General features: G+C 43.4%; 1 protein-coding gene and 1 long non-coding RNA gene across 2 annotated transcripts in view; one reads left to right on the top strand and one right to left on the bottom strand.

Annotated features, from left to right (window-relative positions):
• Window positions 1–24,542, bottom strand: part of LOC308263049 — a 448,643-nt gene that overhangs the window by 212,983 nt on the left and 211,118 nt on the right. The window lies entirely within an intron of this gene.
• OSBPL11 (oxysterol binding protein like 11) overlaps window positions 8,123–24,542 on the top strand; it is a gene marked incomplete at both ends in the record, with an annotated part of 87,565 nt that continues 71,145 nt past the window's right edge. The window contains one exon of the mRNA XM_080696727.1: window positions 8,123–8,316. Within this exon, the coding sequence (XP_080552853.1) occupies window positions 8,123–8,316 (194 nt within the window). The remainder of the gene's footprint in view (window positions 8,317–24,542) is intronic.

Below are 24,542 nucleotides of genomic sequence, written 5' to 3'. Positions count from 1 at the left end.
AGAGAGTGTAAAATGTTGGAATTAGAGGCAAATTACAGCATGGTGCCTGCCACTGCAAGAAAAGCAATTTTTGAAGGGATATCCCAGAAGAGATCAGAAAGCAGACTGTTCCTGCCACACAAGCACAGGAATACTTAAGAACAACATACTCTAGGAGAGACCAAGAAGGCGGTGGTGGCGGCCAGTATTCAGGAGAGGCAGACAGATCCAACCAAACCCACCTTGAATTTTTGAGGTAATCTCTCCAAAAGTAGACTGTTCCTGCCCCACATGCTCAGGAACTCTGAACAACATACTATGGAAGAAAAACTTTTGCAGAGATGGACCAAAATGGTGGTAGTGGCGGCGCCCAGTATTTGGGAGAGGCAGACAGATCCAATCCAATCCACCTTGAATTTTTGAAAATATTTCCCCAAAAGTAGACTGTTCTTGAAGCACATGTGCAGGAATTCTGGACAACATAACCATGTAAGGAAAATGTCCAGGGCAAGTCGGAAGGAGCCTCGCCCATATTGCTGGGCTGATTTGCTATGGTGTCCTGGGAGACCTCAGCTCATGGCCTCTGTGCTCCTCTGCGCTGCGCTCTGGGGTCAGAGTGTGCTTGGAGCAGCGGATCCTGTTCTTCATGGTGAGGCTGTGAACCACTACTTTCAGTGGGGAGATAAAATCCATTGCTGCTAGGGAATTGGGCTCTCAGCTTCTGCAAATGACACATGCTGTTTTCTCCTACTAAATAAATAAATAAATAAATATATATATATATATATATATATATATATATATGTATTCCTCTCTCTCTATATATATATATAGAGGAAAATAGGAACCTCTGTAAACGTCATGCCCACAGTGACAGTAACCAGAAACCAGAGCCTGCCTCGGGGCGAGGCCTGGAGCCAGCAGGCCAGGCCTGGAGCCTGTTGTGCAGCAGGCCTGGAACTGGGATCTTCTTCACAGCAAAGGGCCAGCGGGTTTCTTCAGATGTGTGGCCAGGAAGCACTAGAATCTGCCACTGCCTCACCTAATTGCTCAGCAGATTTCCAGATCCAAGTGACCTCTATTAGAAAAAACTTGGTTTTGAGTGGATCATCCTGTGAAAGTTACTCACCTTCTGGCTTTCAGTTTTTTACTAAATGGGAATAAGTGTGGAGAAATAGAAGCTCTAATACATTTTTGGTGGGATTGCAAGTTGGTGCAACCACTTTGGAGAACAGTATAGAAGATTCTCAGAAGAAGGAAAACGAGCTTACCATATGATCCAGCAATACCACCTCTGGGTATCTACCAAAAAGAATGAAAACCAAAATACCAAACTAATGCATGAACAACCATGTTCATAGCTGCACAGGTCATCATTGCCAAACTGTGGAACCAGCCAAGATGTCCTTCAATGGATGAGTGGATTTCAAAACTATGGGATATGTACACAATGGAATTTTGCTCAGCCATAAGGGAGAACAAAATTATGGCATTTACAGTGAAATGTCACAAAAAATAAGGAATCAGATGCTTTTCTTAATGTGCAAAATGTTAGGGAGAAATGGGTAACAGGAGGAACTCTAGATGAAGAAGGGACCCTAGAGAGGAGCAGTGAAGGTGACGTATCTGAGGGGAGGATAAGGGAAACTCTTTAAAGCACAGATGCACTTAAACATATCAAAGTCAATCAGGAAGCCAAGCATGGGTAGGAGGGAGGGGAGGAAAGGGGTTAGAGATTGGGTAGGGGCTGATTGGGTGATGTGTGCATGTATATCTCCACACGTTTTTTTATCTGATTGAGATGTATAACTACAATGCACCAATAAAAATTTATTAATAAAAAAATACTGAACAGTTAGCCAGGCGTGGTGGCGCAAGCTTGTAATCCCCACACTTGAGAGGCAGAGACAGGAGGATTGCGCAGGTTCGAAGCCAGCCGTGCTGGCTTAAGAGACCCCGTTTCCAAATAAAAATATAAAATAGGTCTGGGAATGTAGCCTGGAGGTAGAAGGGCTTCCAGGAACCACCCAGAAAAAAAAAAAAAAGACTAAAAAATAGGACTGGATGTATAGCTTGGAGGTAGAATGCCCCTGGGTTCAATCCCCAGTACTGCAAAAAAAAAAAAAAAAAAAAAAAAAGAAGCAGGCCAGTATTTATTTATTAAGCACTAGCTAGATGCCAGGCACCATGTTAAATACTTCCTGCATGTTTTTATCATTTAACACCCCCCCCCAATATATATATATTTTTTGGTACTGGGGATTGAACCCAAGGGCATTCTACCTTCGAGCCACACCCCCCAGTTGTTTATTATTTATTTATTTATTTATTTATTTTGGTGGTACTGGGGTTCCTGGAAGCCCTTCTACCTCCGGGCTACACTCCCAGACCTATTTTTACATTTTTATTTGGAAACAGGGTCTCCTAAGCCAGTGCGCGCGGCTGGCTTCGAACCTGCGCGATCCTCCTGTCTCTGCCTCCCAAGCGCGGGGATTACGAGCGTGCGCCACCATGCCCGGCTATTTATTTATTATTTTATTTATTTATTTATTTATTTATTTATTTATTTATTTATTTATTTATTTATTTGTAGTACTGGGGTTCCTGGAAACCCTTCTACCTCCGGGCTACACGCCCAGTACCTATTTTTTATACTTTTTTATTTGGAAACAGGGTCTCTTAAGCCAGCGCGGCTGGCTTCAAACCTGCGCCATCCTCCTGTCTCCGCCTCCCAAGCGCGGGGATTACAAGCGTGTGCCACCACGCCCGGCTTCAATTTCTGTTTTATAGATAAGAATCACACATACTTGGTGGCAGAGCCAGGGTTTGAAGTCTGATGCCAAATGAATGTTGTTAGCCAGTGTATGGAATTTACTCACTCGCTCATCACACCTGGGGAGCAAGGCTAGGGAATCAAGATTGAAGAAAAGAACTCCTTCCTGGACTTCATGTTCCAGTGAGGATACAGGCGGTGCACAACAGGCAGATGCTATCAGACCCTACGAAGAACACTAAAGCAGGTGAAGGGATGGAGAATAATGCCCGGGAACCACACTCTCCACGGAGTGGCAGGGGAAGCCTGCTGGAGCAGAGACAGCCCTGTCCACCTGCCTGTACACAGACTTCCACAGCTGGAGATAACCGGCGATGTTCTGAAAACTCTGCATTTACATACATACCTGGGTAGGTCTCCATTGATCAGGACGTGGCTGGAAAACTCCATGTTACTTGGGAGACAAAGATGGCATTTTTCCATGGAAATATGTTGATGTCTTTGGAAATATGTTGCTTGGTGCGTCAGGTATGTCTAGCAGAAAATGCCCTGACCAAACACAACCTTTCATTTTATCTGGCAGGGCCATTCTGCCCTTCTCATAACAATGGCTGACAGTCACTGAACACTTACCACATCACATGCCAAACACGAGCCTAAGTGCTTAAAGTGCGTCATTCCAACTAGTGCTAAGACACACCCAAAGAGGCAGGCTGTCTTAGTTGGCTCTGGCTGCCAAAACAAAAATACCTAGACGCAGCACTTTAAATAACAGCAATTTATTTTCTTACAGTTCCGGAGGGTAGAGGTCCAAGATCCAGGCACCAGCACGGTTGGTTTCTAGTGAGAGTTCTCTTCCTGCCTTGCGGATAGCTGCCTGCTCTCTGTGTCCTCCCATAGGAGAGAGAGGGAGAGAGGGAGGGGGGGGGGAGAAAGAGAGAAGACAGGAGAGAGAGATGCTCTCTCATATGTCGTCTTATAAATAAATCCCCAACATGAGGACCTCATCTAACCTAAGTATCCCTCCAAGGCCCACCCAAATATCATTACATGGGGGAGGGCACACTGTTCCACCCACAGCAGAGATGTTATTATTACTATTCTTCTTATTGTTTTTGTAGTACAGGGAATGAAACCCAGGGGCATTCTGCCTCCAAGCTACAACCCCAGCCCTATCTTGTATTCTTTATTTTGAAACCGGGTCTCACTGAGTTGCAGAGGGCCTCACTGAGTAGCTGAGGCTATCCTTGAACCACGATCCTCCGGTCTCAGCCTCCCAAATATTGAGATTACAAGTGTGTGTCACCACGTCCGGCTGCCTTCATTTATTGATGTTGTTTTTTTGTTTTTGTTTTTGTGGGTCTGGGGATGGAACCCAGGGGCATTAGACCTCCGAGCTACACCCCCTGCCCTATTTTGTATTCTTTATTTTGAAACCGGGTCTCACTGAGTTGCAGAGGGCCTCACTAAGTAGCTGAGGCTGTCTGCGAACCGCGATCCTCTGGTCTCAGGCTCCTGAATGCTGGGATTACAAGCATGGGCCACCATGCCCGGCTTGCCTTCATTTTTTCTTATGGCCAAATATTCCATTGTATGAAACATTTTACATTTTCACCTATGTAATGCATAGATACATAGATAATGCATAGCAATCTATAAGGGTTCCAATTTTCTCAATTCTCATCAATATTGGTTATTGTCTAATTTTTAACCCTCATGAGGGCGAAGTGGTATCTCACTGTGGTTTTTATTCACACTTCCTTGATGGCTAATGATGTTGAGAATCTCTGTGTAATTATGAACTTTTGTATATATATTTGGAGAAATGTCTATTCAGATCCTTTATCCATTTTTAATTGAGTTGTTCATCTTTTTGTTATTGAATTGTAAGGGGTTTCTCCATATTCTAGCTATAAGTTCTTTATCAGGTATATGATTTGCAAATATTACCTCCCATTCTGTGGTTTGTCTTTTTACACTTTCTTCATGATATTGTTAGAAGAACAAAAGTTTTTAATTTTCATGAAGCCTAGCTAATATTTTTTCTTTTGCTGCTTGTGCTTTAATGCCTTATCTAAGAAAGCTTTGCCTACTGCCAGGTTATGAAGACTGATTCCTGATTTTCTTACAGGAGTTTAATAGAGCTCTTATATTTACATTTTTATCCATTTTGGGTTTTATTGTGCATGTATGAGGTAAAGGTCCAATTTCATTCCTTTGTACATGGTCATCCAATTGTTCTAGCCCCGTTTATTGAAAAGAATAGGTCTTTTAAAAGTGAGAATCAGCCGGGCGTGGTGGCGCACGCTTGTAATCTCAGCATTCAGGAGACTGAGTGAGACCGGAGGATCGTGTTCGCGGACCGCCTCAGCTACTTAGTGAGGCCCTCTGCAACTCAGTGACACCCTGATTCAAAATAAAGAATAAAAAACTGGGCAGAGGGTGTAGGTCGGAGGTCGAATGCCTCTGGGTTCCATCCCCAGACCCGTAAAAAAAAAAAAATAAATAAAATCTCAGCATTCAGGAGGCTGAGAGGGAGAATTGCGATTTGCGCCAGCCTCAGCTACTTAGTGAGGCCCTCTGCAACTCAGTGAGACCCTGTTTCAAAATAAAGAATAATAATAGGGCTGGGGTGTCTCTTGGAGGTAGAATGTCCCTGAATTTCATCCCCAGTTCTGCAAAAAAAAAAAAAAAAAAAAAAAGTGAGAATCAGTTCACAGGCGTCCTCTGATTAAAACCAATGGCCAGAAGATCCCACTTCCTTTTGCTGTCTTCACTCTCACTTCACACCCCTCTGTCATGGTCCAGGCTCCCACTTCCCAGAAGCAGCAGTTTACTTTCCCCTGGGCGCCTCATCTTTATTCATCTCTCACATGAAATGTAGTCTCTTTATGCATGGCTTTCCTTGTTTTTCATCCATCTCATTTTATTTTCTATCTAACTCTTCCCTATCCTTACTTTCTTCTCCCCCCCCTCATGTTTTCCTCCTCTTCCTCTTCCCAGAGTATTACTATGTCACCCCCACTGGCCCTAAGCATGGGCTCAAGTTGTCTTTCTGCCTCAGCCTCCTGATCAGCTGGCACTGCAGATGCACATCACCATGTCTCTGTATTGGAGATGGAACCCAGGGGCATTTTACCTCTGAGCTACACCCCAGCCCTTTTTTATTCTTTATTTTCAAACAAGGTCTCATTAAGTTGCAGAGGGCCTACGTAGCCGAGGCTGGCTGAGAACCTGAGATCCTCTGGTCTCAGCCTCCCAAGTACTAGGTGTGTGCCACCGCGCCTGGCTCTTCACAGCCTTAATTATAAGTCTATCTGTATTTACTACTTTGTCTTCCACTTTGAATAATATTTCATTTCATTGCATCTGCCTGTGTGTGTGTGTGTGTGTGTGTGTGTGTGTGTGTGTGTGTGTGTGTTTTACTGGGGATTTTTTTTTTTTTTTTGGTGGTACTGGGGATGGAGCCCTTCTATCTCTGGGTTACACTCCCAGAACTATTTTTACATTTTTTATTTGGAAACAGGATCTCTTAAGCCAGCGAGGCTGGCTTCGAACCTGCGCGATCCTCCTGTCTCTGCCTCCCAAGCGCAGGGATCACAAGCGTGCGCCACCATGCCTGGCGTCGTGTGTGTGTGTGTGTGTGTGTGTGTGTGTGTGTGTGTGTTATTGGGGATTGAATCCAGGGGCATTCTGCCTGTGAGCTACACCCCAGCCCTATTTTATTTTGAAACAGGGTCTCACTAAGTTGCTGAGGGCCATCACTATGTTGCTGAGGCTGGTCGTTGATCCTGTTATCTCACCTCCCAAATACTAGGATTACTGGCATGTGCCATCTAGCCTTAGCATTTTCCATATAGTGTACATTCAATGCACAAGTCATGTTGTTAGAAACTAGAATTTACAATTACAATGGCCTTCAGAAATCTCCTAGGCAAATATATCATTTTAATTTATTAATTTGTGGTACTAGGGATGGAACACAGGGACGTTCTACCTCCAAGCTATATCCCCAGCCCTATTTATTTATTTATTTATTTATTTATTTATTTATTTTTTGGTACTTGGGATGCAACCCAGGGGCATTCTACCTCCAACCTATACCCTCAGCCCTATTTTTTATTCTTTATTTTGAAACAGGCTGAGGCTGTCTGTGAACTATGATCCTCCTGTCTCAACCTCCCAAATGCTGGGATAACAAGCAGACAAACATTTTATATATGCAAATTGGAGGCAAAAGAGGCATGAAAGATTTCTCTGGGGTCGGGAAGAGTCCCTACCTAGCTTTGGTTCTGAAAGTTCTAATTTCCAAGAGTTTCTTTTTAATTTCTACGACTGATTTGCCTTTCTCCAATTTCATGCTTTTCTTTTTCTCTTCTTCAAAACAACTGAAATGAAAGGTGCTTTTTGCATTACTTCTGTAAATGCTTATTTTTTGTAGCTTTATTAGGGTGCGTTGGAATGGGCCCTCAAAGGAAAAGCCAGGATCTGGTGAGGAAGGGAAAGGCCGCTCCTCCCTACTCGCGGGCGCCCGCCCACAGCCGACCGAGGCCCCGCCCAACCAGGTGGAGGCCCCGCCCAATCACGCACGGGCCCCGCCCCTCTCAGGGCGTCGCTGCCCTGATCCGACATGGCGCCGAGCGCTTCGGCTCTCGGGGAAGTGAGCTCACGCGACTCCGGAAGGGAAGGCGGGAAGAGAGCCGGCGGGTGGGTGACCCGCTGTGGGCTGTGGGTGGGGCGGCGGCGCGGCCCTGGCGTCCGCGCTTAGGGCTGGCGAGGGCGCGGAGTCGCCGGCTCCGGGGACCCCGTCGAGGACGCGGGCCGGGGCGGCGGAGGAAGCGGCCCTGACGGCTCGCCTCTGCCCGGGCGGCGGCCTCCTCCCACCCTCCCGCGGGGCGCGCGCCGGCCGCGGCTCGGGCTGCGGCGGGAACCGCCGAGCGGGCGGGAGGGGACCCTCCCCGGGCCGGGCGAGCCGAGGGGGCGCGGGGCCGCCGGGCCGGGCCGAGCTCGCGCCCCCGCCCCGTCCTCCGCCGCCGCCCTCCGCCCAGCCCTGGGGCCGCGGAACCCGACCTCCCCCACGCGCCTTCGCTTCTGCCTGAGTATGTAGCCGAGCCCTGTACCTGGGCAGCTTTTCCTTCTTGCTTTTGTCAGGAGGGAAATATTTGCGTATCTGAAGGGTTATCTGCCTCTCCGCAAACCCTAGCCTCTTAAAAGTTTTCACTTCACCGGATTACGTCTCTTTCTTTCCTGGACCATTGACCACCCCCACTCTAGCTACTGCTTTAGCAACTAGAATTACACTCATTTCTTTTTTTAAAGCACCTACAAAACTCCTCTACAGAGTTGTTCTCTTACGCCCCAGAAGGGCAAATGGACTTTGGAGTTAAGATGCAGGGAGGCGAACCGGTGTCGACAATGAAAGTCTCGGAGAGCGAAGGGAAGCTGGAGGGCCTGGCCACGGTCGCGACGCCCAACAAGAGCAGCAGCAGCATCTGTGCGGGGGGGATCAGTAGCAGCAGCAACAGCAGCGGCCGCGGTGGCAGCGCAAAAGGCTGGCAGTACAGGTAAGGGTCCTCTCCAAGGGGATGTCCTGGGTGGCGGTGGGGATGAGTTTGAGTATCCTGTAGTCGCAAGGGAAGTTTCTCCGCTGGCCTCCAGTAACTGATAATCTTTTTTCGACCTGGGACCTCACCTTTTATTAGCAGGATTCAGTTCGTTCGTTTACTCAACAGGTATTTATAATGAGGGCCTGTGAGGAATGTAGCAATGAACCCCTGCGCCGCCTCCACAGCCCCAAAGTTAGTTGTTTCTCTGGTGTAATTCTTACTCCTCTTTTTGCCTGTGTTGTAATTTGTTTACAAGCCTGTCTTCTCTAACACTTTAACTCGGTTCTTTCCGGAGGATAGCCAGTAGTAGGTGCTCAAAAGTAGGTGTTCAGTGATTGGAGTTGAGTTATCAGATTCTTTCCTGCTGGGTGTTTGTGACTTAGAAAGGGAGATTTACATAGATAATTTGAGGAGTAGAGCAAAGGTATGGTTTTTTAGTGCCTCTGATACTCTAAACCTGAGCCTGGAAATGTTTCAATTTGAGTTGATAGGGCCACTTAAATGTGTGTGCGTGCGTGTGTGCGTGCGTGCGTGTGTGTGTGTATTGGAGATTGAGCCCAGGGGCATTCTACCTCTGATTTACAAACCCATCCCTTTTTAATCTTATTTTTTTTTTTTTTTTTACAGTTCCTAGGGGTGGAAACCAGGGGCATTCGACCTCCAAGGTACACCCCCTGCCCTATTTTTTATTCTTTATTTTGAAATAGAGTCTCACTAAGTTGCAGAGGGCCTCACAAGTAGCTGAGGCTGACCATGAACTGCGATCCTCCTGTCTCAACCTCCCGAATGCTGGGATTACAAGTGTGAGCCACCACACTCGGCTCCTTTTTTTTCTTATTTTACTTTTTGTTTTGAAAAAGGGTCTTTCTAAGTTCTTGAGGCTGGCTTCAAACTTGGGATCTTCCTTCTCATCTTCCTAAGTATTGGGATAACAACAGTATTCATATTCAGCTTTAAATGTTGTCTGTCTTGATGAGAATTCTACATATTAATTTTCATTAGTATGAATGAAAAACTTTAGGAACAGGGAGAGAATCTTGGAAAAGCAATAGAAGTTTTAGTTTTGGGTTTTGACACTTTTGATACTTCAAGTATATGGGGAAATTACCATCCATAAGTTTAAGAATGAATGAGATCAGAACAGCCCATGGCATTGGAACTAAAGGAATGAATTTCTAAATTTTGGTTAATTTTCTTTCTTTGTGTCTGTCTGTCTGTCTTTCTTTTCTTTTTTTTTTTTTTTTTTTGTAGTACTGGAGATGAAACCCAGGGGCTGTCTACCTCCAGGCTATACTCCCAGACCCATTTTTATATTTTATTTGGAAACAGAGTCTCACTAAGTAGCTGAGGCTGGCTTTGAACCTGCACGATCCTCTTTTTTCAGCCTCCCAAGTCCTGGGATTACAAACATGCACCATCACACCCAGTTCAAATTTTGGTTAATTTTCTGTGTGCTTAATTCTAGTCCTTTTTAGCCTTTATGCTGTTTGTATTTGTGAAATGTGTGTGAAACTTAGAAGGGGTTTAAGCCAAGATTTTGTGATGGCTATATACTTCTTATATGAATAATATTCATATATGTGATATATATCTGACTATATTAACATTACAGAAGCAAAGTGGAGAAAATGATAACGTTTTATTGGTAAATGATTATATGATAGATAATAATCACAATAAATAGTTACTGTGAGATATCTAGACTCACTTTTGAGTGGTGTGTGTATGTGTGTATGGTTTAAGACTAAGTAATTGATATAAGATTACCAATTACTTTGAGGGATATTTTGATATAATTTAAGGAAGCCAGATGCTGGGTGTGGTGCTGCACACGTTTATAATCCCAGTACTTGGGAGGCTGAGACAGGAGGATTGCAGGTTCAGAAACCTAGTGAGAAACCTTGTTTCCAAATAAAGAAAAAAACAATAATGGCACAGCTTAGCATAGTTTAGAGTTAGAATGCCTCTAGGTTCAGTCCTCAGTACCAAAAAAAAAAAAAAAAAAAAAAGCAAGGTAAAGTAAAATTTAGGTAGTTAAGAGGTCAGTCTTCTGATAGTCTTACCTCAAACCCACTCTCAAGTTGGAAAATAGATTTCCTATCAGTAGGAGAGTTGTCATAAAGCCATGCACTTCTCTACTTTTCAGAGTCTTGTGATATCTTATTTAGGGTATTAGTTAATGGTTGTGGAACTTTCAACCTAGAATCTATTGGAATCTCAAAGTAAAAAAGGTTATTAGGTTAAATATAACAGAGGAAACAGCAACTGATAATGTAAGACAGCCTCAGCAATTTGAAAAATTAGCATGCATATACTTTCTAATATAACGATCATGGTCACAGTGACCTTAAATCATCCAGGGAAGCCTGCTCAGTTTAAGAAGGCAGAGAGAAGCTAGGCAGGGTGGTACATATCTGTAATCCCAGTACTTGGGAAGCTGAAAAAGGAGGATCTCAGGTTTGAAGACAGTCTCAGCAGCTTAGTGAGGCTTTCATTAACCAAGTGATACCCTGTTTCAAAAAATAATAAAATAGGGTTGGGGGTGTAGTTCAGAGGTAGAATGCCCCTGGGATCAATCCCCAGTGCCTCCCATCCCTGTCTTCACACACAACAAAAAAGAAGCAGAGAAAGGCCAGGTAGTGTGGTGATGCACTCCTGCAGTCCTAGCTATTTTGGAGGCTGAGGCAGAGGATCTCAAGTTCTAGGTCAGCCTTAGCGACTCAGACCCTAAACATGAAATTTTAGGAAGGGTTGTGATACAGGTCAGAGGTAGAGTGCTGGCCAGCATGCACAAGTCCCTGAGTTCCTTCCCTGTACTACAAACAGAACAAAACTGTGTGATATAATGGTGAATAATATCTAAGAAAATCACTAAAAAAGAGATAATTTGTGTCTGGAAAATATAGTTGTATAGAACTCTTTTCCAAGAATGAGATAAATAGGGTATTACTATATTTGCATCCTGACATGTACTTTTATATTAATGTAGTTTGTCCTGGGCTAATGCTTCAATCTAGCTCTCAATCTAATTTACCTCTTTGTCTCTAGGACATCATTGTCCTTTGTTGCTCCTTCTCCCTTGGCTTCTTCCCCTGAAGCTCAGAGTCTTTTTTAAGATTTTAAAAACAAAGCAACAATTATAAAAACCAACCTAATCCTTCCCTTTTGAAAGCAGTGTATACTCATTGTCCCTCATTGATCACCCAACCTATGGCAGTTTGCTGTTTTCACCAGGGAGCAATGGGTGTTTTTAGATCTGTATTCCAAAGGTCTTCCCAGTAAATATATGCTTAAGAATTCTTTTTTTTTTTTTTTTTTTTTTCAGTACTGGGATGGAACCCAGGGGCATTCAACCGCTGAGCTACATATTCTTTATTTCAAAACAGGGTCTCACTTAGTTGCAGAGGGCCTCACTAAGTAGCTGAGGCTGTCTGCAAACTGCGATCCCCCAGTCTCAGCCTCCTGAATGCTGGGATTATAAGCGTGCGCCACCATGCCCTCTTTGCTGTTAGAATTCTTTTGACTTTTTTTTTTTTGTGTGTGTGTGTGTGTGTGTGATCTAAGGGATTGAACCCAGGGACATTCTACCTCTGAGCTACACCCCCAGCCTTATTTTTTATTCTTTATTTTGAAACAGGGTCTCACTAAGTTGTGGAGGGCCTCACTAAGTAGCTGAGGCTGGCTGAAAAGCTGTGATCCTCCTGTCTCAGCCTCCCAAGTACTGGGATTACAAGAGTATGCCACCATGCCTAGCTTTTCTAACTTTTTTGACACTCCATTTTCTTGGTTTCCTTTTTATTTCTGCTGCTGTTCCATTCTCAGTTTCTTTGGTTGGCTCTTTTCCTTTTAAAGCTAGTTTGATACTCCACTACTATCTTCTCTTATCTAGGCTCTTAATCTCATTGCTTCTCTGGCTTCAGCTAATAAATTCTCAAGTCAGCAAACATTTCTTTTTTTTTTTTTTTTTTTTTTTGCTGGTCTGGGGATGGAACTCAGAGGCATTTGACCTTCGAGCTACACCCCCTGCCCTATTTTTTTATTCTTTATTTTGAAACAGGGTCTCACTAAGTTGCGGAGGGTTTCACTAAGTTGAATGAGGCTGTTCGCAAACTGCGATCCTCCTGTCTCAGCCTCCCGAATGCTGTGATTACAAGCCTGTGCCACCACGCCCGGCTACTTAAACATTTCTTTAGCTATTCCATCTTCTAATCTGTACTGTAATTTACTATCTCCATTTTTATTTTATTTTTTGCAGTGCTGGGGATGGAATCCAGGGGCATTCTACCTCCAAGAGAGAAACAACCTCCGCCCCAGCCCTATTTTTTTATTCTTTATTTTGAAACAGGGTCTCACTGAATTGTAAAGGACTTCACTAAGTAGCTGAGGCTATCCTGGAACCGCAGTCCTCTATCTTGGCCTCCCAAATGCTGGGATTACTATCTCCATTTTTTATTTTTTATTTTTTTTGCGGGTCTGGGGTTCCAGGAAACCTTTCTACCTCCGGGCTACACTCCCAGACCTATTTTATATATATATTTTTTATTTGGAAACAGGGTCTCTTAAACCAGCGAGGCTGGCTTCGAAATAGTGCAATCCTCCTGTTTCTGCCTCCCAAGCAAGGAGATTACAAGCATGTGCGGGGCCCCCCCCCCCCCCCACTATCTCCATTTTAATTGAGATTTAGTGAAGACCCTGGGGTTTGGTTTTACAGACTTAGAAATTTAATTGACACTGGGCGTGGTGGTGCACACCTATAATCCCAGTACTTAGGAGGCTAGGAGGCTGAGACAAGGAGGATCACAAGTTTGAGGCTAGCCTCAGCAATTTAGTAATACCTTTTTTTTTGTATATGGTTCTAGGGATTGAACCTCGGGGGACATTCTACCTCTGAGCTATACCCCCAGCCCTATTATTTTTTATTATGAAACAGAGTCTCCCTAAGTTGTAGAGAGGGCCTAAGTTGCTGAGGCTTGTTGTGAACCTGCGATCCCCCTGTCTTAGTCTCCCAAGTACTGAGATTACAAGTGTGTGCCACCACTCTCATCTCCACTTCATTCATTTATTTATTTACCTACTTACTTACTTACTTACTTACTTATTTATTTTTGCGGTACTGGGGATGGAACCCAGAGGCATTCCAACTCCAAGCCACACCCCCAGCCCTATTTTTTATTCTTTATTTTGAAACAGGGTCTCACTGAGTTGCAAGGGCCTCACTAAGAAGCTGGCCACGATACTCCTATCTTAGCCTCCTAAGTACTGGGATTACAAGTGTGTGCCCCCATGCCCGGCTCTGGCTCTATTTTCAAATAAAAAAAAAGGGCTGGGGTGTAGCTTGGAGGTAGGATGCCCCTGGGTTTAATTCAATAAGTAAATGTTTAACTAGCATAATGTTTTCAAAGTTCATTTATATTGTAGCATGTATCATTACTTCTTTCTTTTATGGCCAAATAATATTCCATTATATGAATATACCAAATTTTGTTTACCCATCAGTTGATGGACATTGGGTTTTTTCCATTTTATGTCTATTATGAATGTTGCTATGAATGTTTCTGTTTAGGTTTTTGTGTGAACATGTTTTCATTTCTCTTGAGTATATATCTAAAAAGGGTTGCAATTTCTTCACATCCTTACTACACTTATTGTCTGACTTTTTTTTTTTTTTGCGGGTCTGGGGATGGAACCCAGAGGCATTTGACCTCCAAGCTACACGCCATGCCCTATTTTTTATTCTGTATTTTGAGACAGGGATTAAGTTGCGGAGGGCCTCACTAAGTAGCTGAGGCTGTCCGTGAACCGCCATCCTCTGGTCTCAGCCTCCAGCATGCTGGGATTACAAGTGTGCGCCACCATGCCTGGCTTGTCTTTTTTATTTTAACCATCTTACAGGTTGTAAATTAATATCTCTTAGTGGTTTTTTTTTTTTTTTTGTACTGGGGATTAAACTCAGTGGTATTCTACCTCTGAGTTACACCCCATCCCTTAAACATTTTTTTGTTTGTTTTGAAATAGGGTCTTACTAAGTTACTAAGAGTCTTATGTTGTTGAGGCTAGCCTTGAGCTTGTGAGCCTCCTGTCTCAGCCTCCGAAGTACTGGGATTACAGGTGTATACCACCTCGCCTGACTTCATAGTGGTTTTGATTTGCATTTCTTTGATGACTAATGATGGCCACCATATTTTCTTGTACTTATTGGTCATTTGTATAACATCTCTTTGAAGAAATGTCTATTATGATCCTTTGCCTATTGTGATTTTTAAAAATTATTTATTTAAAGGCCCTGGAGATTGAACCCAGGGTCATTCTACCTCCGAGCTACACCTCCAGCCCTATTTTTTGTTTTTACTTGGAAACAGGGTCTTATTAGGTTGATGAGAGTCTCACTACTTGATGAGGCTGTCTTTGAACTTTCAGTCCTCCTTTCTTAGCTTCCCAAGTACTGGGATTACAGGTGTGTGCCATCATGCTGAGCTTTAAAATTATTTATTTTTTGTGGTACTGGAGATTGAACGCAGAAGTGTTATATTCCTGAGGTGCACCTCCAGCCTTTTATATTTTTTAATTAGTTTTTTTTTTTTTGTGTGTGTGTGGTAGTAGGGATTGAATTTAGAGGCATTCTACCTCTGAGCTATACCTGTAGCTCTATTTTTTTTTTTTTTTGGTGATGGTACTGGGGATGGAACCCAGGGGCCTTCTACTTCCGGGCTACACTCCCAGACCTATTTTATTTTATATTTTTTATTTGGAAACAGGGTATCTTAAGCCAGCGGAGGCTGGCTTCGAACTTGCATGATCCTCCTGTCTCAGCCTCCCAAGCATGGGGATTACAAGCGTGTGCCACCACGCCCGGCTATAGCCCTATTTTTTTTTTTTTTGCTGGTCTGGGGATGGAACTTAGAGGCATTTGATCTCTGAGCTACACCCCTTGCTCTATTTTTTTATTCTTTATTTTGAAACAGGGTCTCACTAAGTTGCAGAGGGCCTCACTAAGTAGCTGAGGCTGTCCGTGAACCGCCACCCTTTGGTCTCAGCCTCCCGAATGCTGGGATTACAAGCGTGCGCCACCACGCCTGGTTTATAGCCCTATTTTTTATGCTTTATTTTGAAACAGGGCTTTACTAAATTGCAGAGGCCCTCACTAATTATCTGCGGCTGGCCCTGAATCTATGATCCTTCTGTCTCAGCCTCCCAAGTACTGGGATTACAAGCATATGCCACTGTGCTTGCCTATATTTTTAATTTTGAAACAGGGTATCACTAAATTACGAGGGGCCTTGATTAATTGCCAAGGCTGACCACAAACTTTTGATCCTCCTGTCTCAGCCTCCTAAGTACTGGGATTAAAAGCTTGCACCACCACTCCCTGCATTTATTTGTTTATTTTTATGCCACTGGAGATTGAACCTAGGGGAATTCTACACCCTCAGCCCTATTTTATTAATTAATTTATTTTATATTTTTATTTTTTGGTGATACTGTGGTTCTTGGAAACCCTCCTACCTCTGGGCTACACTCCCAGACCTATTTTATATTTTTAAATTTGGAAACAGGGTCTCTTAAGCCAGCGAGGCTGACTTCGAACTTGCACGATCCTCCTGTTTTTCCCTTCCAAGTGCGGGGATCACAGGCAGATGCCACCACGCCCAGCAGCCCTATTTTATTTTATTTTATTTTTTTATTTTTTATTTTTTGGTGGTACTGGGGTTCCTGGAAGCCCTTCTACCTCTGGGCTACACTCCCAGACCTATTTTCTGTATTTTTGAAACAGGGTCTCTTAAGCCAGCGCGGCTGGCCTCAATCCTCCTGCCTCTGCCTCCCAAGCGCAGGGATTACAAGCGTGCGCCACCACGCCCGGCAACCCTATTTTATTTTTATCTGGAAACAATATGCCACTAAATAACTGCACACTGGTCTCAAACCTGCTGTCCTGTTAGTCTGGGATTGCAGGTGTGTGCCACCGTGCTGGTTTGAAAAACTGATGCATGATTACAGTTAAGGATTAAAGATGGTGACTGGATGATGGTAGGGAGAGAAGGAAGTGAAAATTGGCCCCAGCCATCCAGGTTGGAAATTTTGAAAAGTCCAGAGATGAGACAGACTTAGGGAGCCAAATTATGCTTTTGGCTCGAGGTGTGTGGAGGTTAATGTGTGAGAACCTGTGAGTGTCATATTCAGACAGCCCACAGAGATAAGGGACATTGGGATGCAGTTAAAATTGTCTTTATAGTATTCAGAATATTTTACTCTTGAAGAAAAGTAGGGAATTATATCTACTTAATTGAAGAAAATTAAAGTCAAAATACATTGGCCAAGGTTATATAAGTGAAAGAACTTTTATTTCTAGGTAGTTACTTGCATAGAGATCTTAGAAGTAGATACAATTTCTAAAAGAATGAATAGCTGGGTAGGCTGGCATATGCCTGTCCCAGTACTTGGGAGGCTGAGACAGGAGGAGTGCAGGTTTGAGGCCACCCTCAGCAGTTTAGCAAAGCCCTCAGCAATTTAGTGAGACCTTGTTTTAAAAAAAAAAAATATGGCTGGGGTTGTAGCTCAGAGGTAGAAGCCCTTGGGCTTAATATCTAGTACCAAAAAAAGAATAATGATTGATAATAATTAGTTTAGTATATGGTTGATTTCATGGTATGCTAGTGTTCTATTTCATGTAACAAATATTTTTGAGACTCAGCTATGTGTGAAGTGCACTGTTAGTTATTTCCAAATTGTGCAAACCTAGAAAAATGAAAGTAGGAACTTGAAGGCTTATTTTTGGAGAGTCATCAAATGAATCAGAAAAAGGAAGAACCTCAGCGGTATTTGCAAAATATCTCCTTAGACCTTTTTTAAAACTAAAGTTGGGCAGGGCGTGATGGCACACGCTTGTAATCCCAGCATTCAGGAGGTTGAGACAGGAGGATCATGGTTCGAGGACAACCTCAGCTACTTAGTGAAGCCCTCGGACAACCTCAGCTACTTAGTGAGGCCCTCCGCAACTTAGTGAGACCCTGTTTCAAAATAAAGAATAAAAAATAGGGCAGGGGGTGTACCTTGGAAGTCGGATGCCCCTGGGTTCTATCCCCTCACCTGCAAAAAAAAAAAAAAAAAAAAAAAAAAAAAATCTAAAAAAAGAAAAAACTCATTTTGTGAGGCTAAGACTGGAGGATCACGGTTCACGGACAGTCTCAGCTATTTAGTGAGGCCTTCACAACTCAGTGAGACCCGGTTTCAAAATAAAGAATACATAATAGGGCAGGGGGTGTAGCTCAGAGGTTGGATGCCCCTGGGTTCCATCCCCAGACCCGGAAACAAAACAAAACAAAAAAACTGTGAGGACTCACGTTTGTAATCCCAGCATTTGGGAGGCTGAGACAGGAGGATCACGGTTTGCGGGCAGCCTCAACTACATAGTGAGACCCTTTGCAACTCAGTGAGACCCTTGTTTCAAAATAAAGAATGAAAGTAGGGCTGGAGTTGTTGCTCAGACGTAGAATGCCTCTGGGTTCCATCCCCAGTAAAACACACACACACACACACACACACACACACACACACACACGAACAAAAAAACAAACGAACAAACTCTGCTAGCTGAGTGTAGTGGTACACGGTACACGCTTGTAATCCCAGTATTTGGGAGGCTGAGACAGAAGGATCACGGTTTGTGGACAGCCTCATTTACTTAGTGAGGCTCTCTGCAACTTAGACCCTGTTTCAAAATAAAGGATAAAATATAGGGTTAGGGGTGAAGCTCAGAGGTAGACTGCCTCTGGGTTCAGTCTCCAGTACTGCCATAAACAACAATAACAACTCTGCTGGACATGATGGTGCACAGCTGTAATCCCAGTACTTGGGAAGCTGAGACAGAAGAATCAAAGATTTGTGGCAGCCTCAGCAACTGAGTATGATCCTGTTTCAAAAAAAAAAAAACAAAAAAAAAAAAGCCAGGGTGGGTGTGGTGGCGCATGCTCATAATCCCAGTATTTGGGAGGTTGAGACAGGAGGATCGCACAGGTTCAAAGCCAACCTCAGTTACTTAGTGAGGCTCTCAGCAATTTAGTGAGAACCTGTTTCCAAATAAAATATATAAAAGGTCTGGGAGTGTAGCCCGGAGATAGAAAGCCCCTGGGTTCCATCTCCAGTATCATACAAGCACACACACACACACACACAAAACTAGGGGTTGTGGCCCACGCTTATAATCCCAGTACTTGGGAGGCTGAGACAGGAGGATCTGGGTTTGTGGCCAGCCTCAGATAATTAGTGAGGCTCTACACAACTTAGTGAGAATTTATTTCAAAATAAAGAATTAAAAAATATAATTAAAAAATAATTGGGTTGGGGTTGTAGCTTGGAGGTAGAATGCCCCTGGGTTCAGTTTCCAGCACCACAAAAAAAAAGAAAAACAAAAAACAAAACCAGGATATGGTAGCACATGCTTATAAATCCCAGTATTTGGGAGATGGAGACAGGAGGATCGTAGGTTCGAAGCCAGCCTTGGCAACTTATTGAGGCTCCGAGTATCCTAGTGAGACTCTTTTTCCAAATAAGAAATAAAAATTGGGCTGGGGGTGTACTTCAGTGATAGAATGCTTCTGGGTTCAATCCCCAGTACCAAAAACAAAATATAAAAATTATAAGGGTTAGGGGAGTACCTTAGAGATAGAATGCCCCTGAGATCTAACCAAAGAAAAGCGAAAAGCCCCCCCTTTTTTTTTTTTTTTTTTTTTTGTGGTACTAGGTGTGGAATCCCCAGGGTGTTCTACCTCCAAGTTACACCCTCATTCCTATTTTTTTTTTTTTTTTTTTTTTTGCAGGTCTGGGGATGGAACCCAGGGGTATTTGACCTCCAAGCCACATCCCCTGCCCTATTTTTATTCTTTATTTTGAAACAGTGTCTCACTAAGAAACGCTGGGCCTCACTAAGTAGCTGAGGCTGTCTGGGATTGTCTGGTCTCAGCTTCCTGAATGCTGGGAATCATGCATATCCAGACAGCCCACAGAGATAAGGGACATTGGAATGTAGTTAAAATTTTCTTTATAGTATTCAGAATATTTTATGTCACTACATTTAATTCTCACAACTCTTAAAGAAAAGTAGGGCATTATCTCTACTTAGTTGAAGAAAATTAAAGTCAAAATACATTGGCCAAGGTTATATAAGTGAAAGAACTTTTATTTCTAGATAGTTACTTGCATAGAGAGCTTAGAAGTAGATACAATCTGCACCACGTCCTGCAAAAACCTGTTTGTTTTTTTTTTTGGCCTTTGAACTGCATAAATTGTTAGACTTTCATGATGTTAAGAGGAATTGCTAGGTACCTCCATCTGGGTTAAGCTTTCTAGTGTACAAATTGTACAAAATCATTTTAGGATAGCATCCAAGTATCAGGATTTTAGAGCCTGGTTGGTTTTATATGCAGATTATGCATTATAACTAGAGCACAAATGTGAATTTTTTTTCAATAGATTTCTCTTCAAATTATTAGATAAAAACATGGTTTGGGAGACTTTATTACCAAAATAGTAAGGTTTATCTCAGTGGTGGAGCGCTTGCCAAGTATGCATAAGGTCCCAGGTTCAATCCCCAGGGCTTCAAAAAATAAAAAAAAGAAGAAGAAAAAAGCAGTAAGAAAGAATGGTGAAGTCATATATGCTTGAGTACAGCATTTTCCTTCTGTAAATTGTAATAGAACAAATGTCTCCTGATTCAGTAAAGACCTAATTAAGCCAGTGTAGCACAGGTTACAATCCCAGTACTGGAGGCTGATGCAGGAGTATCCCAAGTTTGAGGCCAATCTTAGCAACTTAGTGAGACACCCCTACCCCATTATCAACTTAGGCAGACCATGTTTTGAAATCTAAAAGGGGCTTGGAGGTAATGTCTGAGTTCAACCCTTAATACCAAAAAAAAAAAAAAAAAGAATTGACTCTATATGGGGCTTTCATAGTAAACCTTTCTCGTTGCTATTATTTACCATAAGCTTAATCACTACTGAGCATAGTATACTATAAGTTGGGCCTTTAAGCTTCATAATATTTTGCATATTACAGTAGTGGTAAACTCGTGATTATAGCTACTTTTTATTTCGGTCACATATTTTTATGCCAAAGAGTTGTCTGATAGGTATTTATCAACACTCTGTAAACTTTGAGAGTGCTGCCGGGTGTGGTGGTGCATGCCTGCAACCCCAACATTTGGGAGGCTGAGACAGGAGGATCGGGGTTCAAGGACAGCCTCAGCTACTTATGCCCTTTGCAACTCAGTGAGACCCTGTTTTAATATAAAGAATAAAAAATAGGGCTAGGAGTATGGCTTGGACATAGAATACCCCTGGGTTCTATCCCTAGTACTGCAATAAGTAAATAGATAATTAAAAGTAAATAAATAAAAATAAAAGAAATAGTTAGGGCCAGGTGTGGTGACACAAGTTTGTAATCCCAGCATTCAGGAGGTGGAGACCGGAGGATATTCATGGCAGCCTCAGCTACTTAGCGAGGCCCTTTACAACTTAGTGCGACCCTGTTTCAAAAAATAAAAAGATTGCTGGATGTGGTGGCGCACGCTTGTAATCCCTGCGCTTGGGAGGCGGAGACAGGAGGATCACACAGGTTCGAAGTCAGCCGCGCTGGCTTAAGAGACCCTGTTTCCAAATAAAAAAGTATAAAACATAGGTCTGGGAGTGTAGCCCGGAGGTAGAAGGGTTTCCAGGAAGTCCAGTACCACCAAAAAAAAAAAAAAAAAAAAAGAGAAATATATATTACACACACACACACACACACACACACACACACACACACACACGAAAAAAGACTACGCTGGGCGTGATGGCACACACTTGTAATCCCCATACTTGGGAGGCAGAGACAGGAGGATCACGCTGGTTTGAAGCCAGCTGTGCTGGCTTAAGAGACCCTGTTTCCACATAAAAAAGTATAAAATAGGTCTGGGAGTGTAGCCCTGAGGTGGAAGGGTTTCCAGGAACCCCAGTTCCACCAAAAAAAAAAAAAAAAAAAAAAGAAAAAAGACTAAAAAATTGGGCTGGGGGTGTAGCTTGGAGGTATAATGCCCCTAGGTTCTATCCCCAGTACTACAAAAAAAAAAAAAAAGGAATGGTTAGTGTAAGTATGCCGTGACCAGCTGTGCTTGTTAGCTGGCAGTTAGTGAAGTTAGGATTCTGTACTGCATTAGAAACTGAGAAATAGAGGCCTTAGGTATCTTGATGATTACATTTCAAAAGAATGGGTTTCAGGTATTCCAGAAAGACTTCTGAGTTGCCAGAGATTCATAGTTGTAGGCCCTTTTTAGTAAATGTTCTAAGAAAGGGGAGGTTAGAGGTCTCTAATCAGGTGTTGCCAAATTCTCTTGGCAGCCTTGAGCTTTCCCAGGCAGGCCAGTGGAGGGCAGGGGTCATCTTAGGGACACGGTCTTATGCTGCTTGAAGCCATGCTAGAGTTTTGGTCAAGTCCTAGGGTTTGGATGGATTTGTTATGTGCTGAGAGTTGTGCAGTTCTTACTCTGAAGAGTTGAACTGGTGGCTGGAGGGCTGTGTGGGGTAAGAGATTTTTTCACTGTTATATTCCTATAATACTTGTTTGGTGACAGTTCCTCATGGCTCTTGTATTCTAGCATGTCTTGTGAGCAGAGATACTGTTCTTTGTTCATACTTTTTTTCAAATTGTTTATAGAGCAGACAGCCTTAGAAGATACAGTGTCTTCCTCCTGACAAAGTCCAGGTTTATTTGCTGTCCAAGTGAATTTGGTGGCGCTTGCAGTCCAGTACTTGGTAGGCTAATACAGAAGGATTGCAGGTTCCAGCAGCTTAGTGAGACCTTGTTACAAAATAAATTTTAAAAGGGTTGGGGGTATAAGCCAGAGGTAGAAAGCACCTGGAATCAATCTCCAGCACCCCCAAAAAAATTGCTATCCAACATGATAAACATAATACTCCTTTGGTATACAGACAGGCTTATGGTTTATTAAAAGGTTTGGGTCCCTAAGCTTGAGGTTCTTCTGTAATACCATCCACTGCACATGTAGGCATTACCTTCCCCTGTGTGACTGGTTGAAAGTCTGATTACTACTGTTATGGTGAATTTCTTACATAAGTCTCATGTCTTCTTGCAGCAACCATGAAATTGTGGCAGGCTAGTTTGCTAGCTTATAAATAGGGTAAGTCTCAGACCCTTTATGGTTCCTAACAAAACACCTACTGGAAAAGAATATAGTAAGTTTATTGTTATTTTAGTGCTGAAAATTGAACCTAGGACGCTGAGCATGCAGTTTACCACTGAGCTGTACTCCAACCAGTAATTCATTTTTATTTTTATTGGTGCATTGTAATCATACATCACATTGGAATACAAGACTTGAGAGGATATACAAGCACACATCATCCAATTATCCCTCATCCAATCCCCAATCTCATTCTCTCCCCCTCCCTCGATCCCATGCTTGATTGGTCATTAACTTTGATACATTTGTTTATATACCTCCTGAGTTTTAAAGAGGCTCCACCCTCCCCTATCCCATACCCTCTGATTGACCACCTTAATTGCTTTGCTATAGAGCCCTTTCTATAATTCGACCTCTTCCTGTTACCCCTTTCCTCCTAGTTCTTGCTAATTAGCGGAAGCATCTGGTTTTTATTTTCTGTGATATTTCTCTGTGCATGCCGCATTGCAAGTACCAATCCCACTCTTGACGGCCCCAGTAGTGGCCTGGCCACCCGGTGGACTGATCAGACCTCGCTGGCTCCAGCACCAGCCTTGCCTTATGGGAGGCCCCGAATCTGGCCTCGCTGGCCCCCGCACTGGCCAAACCCCTCAGCTGGCTCCGATCCCGGCCTCAGTAGCCCCAGCACCGGCTTGCCTCAAGGCAGGCTCCATCCCAGCCTCGCTGACCCTGGCACTGGCCTAATCCCTTGGCAGTCTTCTATCCTGGCCTTGGAGGTCCCAACACCGGCCTTGCCTCACAGCAGGCTCTGATCCCAGCCTCACTGGCCCCAGCACTGGCGTAAACCCTCAGCAGGCTCCGATCCTGGCCTCGGGGGCCCTAGCACTGGTCTTGCCTCATGGCAGGCTCTGATCCCGGCCTTGCTGGCCCCGGCACCGGCCTATCCTCTTGGCAGGCTCCTATCCCGGTCTCGGGGGCCCCAGTACTGGTCTTGCCTCATGGCAGGCTCCGATCCCGGCTTTGTTTAAGGAGGTTGTAGCATCAGGCACTCAGTAGCACTGCGGCCAGGTCCCGGTTCTTCCGGGGGTCCTGCGTGCCCCGTGTGACCCCTGCCCGGGACCAAGGGTCCTGCGACCCGGGCCCCAGCTCTTCCAGGGGTCTGGAGTGCCCCACCTGACCACCGCCCGGAGCCCAGGGCTTTGCGACCCAGGCCCTGGTTTCTCCCGGGGGTCCGATGTGTCCCGCTCGACTCCACCTGGGGCCCAGAGCCAGTAATTCTTTTTTAAATAGAAGAAGTAAAAGTCTCTGTGCTTTAGGTCTTGTTATTCTCATTAGAAAGTGTCATACTTACAAGATAAGAGAGACTTAGAAAACTAATCTAGAAAATGAACCCTTTGCCTGCAGAGGAATTGACTTCCTATAGTTAGAGAGAACCAGTATTGGTGAAACACCATATTGATATATACTTCAAAAATATAAGGGTAGAGATACATCGTCTCTTATTCTTTCTTCCTTACTTGGGTGTTAGAGGTGCTTTTCTACTTTGAATGTAGGAGTTTCTTTTGTCTCAAATTTATTCGAACTCTGGTCAAGTGACGAGTTGTCTGAGAATTCGATTATATACAAGATTTTTAAAACATTCAACAGTTTTGCCTCTCAAGCTTTGAAACATCCCTAACAATATAAAGGATTAGGTATCCTCAATGGGATCTATCTAGTTTGTGGTTTAAAACAGCCTGGCTGATGGTCCTTTTTGGGGAAGTTTTCTGTATTATATTCAAGATTCAAAAGGATTTTATGATCTACTTTATATCTGTTATTGGGTTTCAGAAGTCAATAAATTATATTCTGAGTAAAGAACTGAGAAAAAAGACATGAAAATCAGGGCACAATCAAGTTGTATTTTTTTTTTAGTGTGGTAAAATATATATAACACGAAATTAATTAGCTAATTTATTTTTGATACTGGGGACTGAACCCAGGGTCATTTTATCTCTGAGCTATACCCCTC

This window comes from Muscardinus avellanarius, assembly GCF_963383645.1.
Source record: "Muscardinus avellanarius genome assembly, chromosome: 5".
In the NCBI taxonomy this organism is placed as follows: domain Eukaryota; kingdom Metazoa; phylum Chordata; class Mammalia; order Rodentia; family Gliridae; genus Muscardinus; species Muscardinus avellanarius.
The sequence above is the reverse complement of the archived record's forward strand: the minus strand, read 5'-3'. Positions and strand labels throughout refer to the sequence as shown.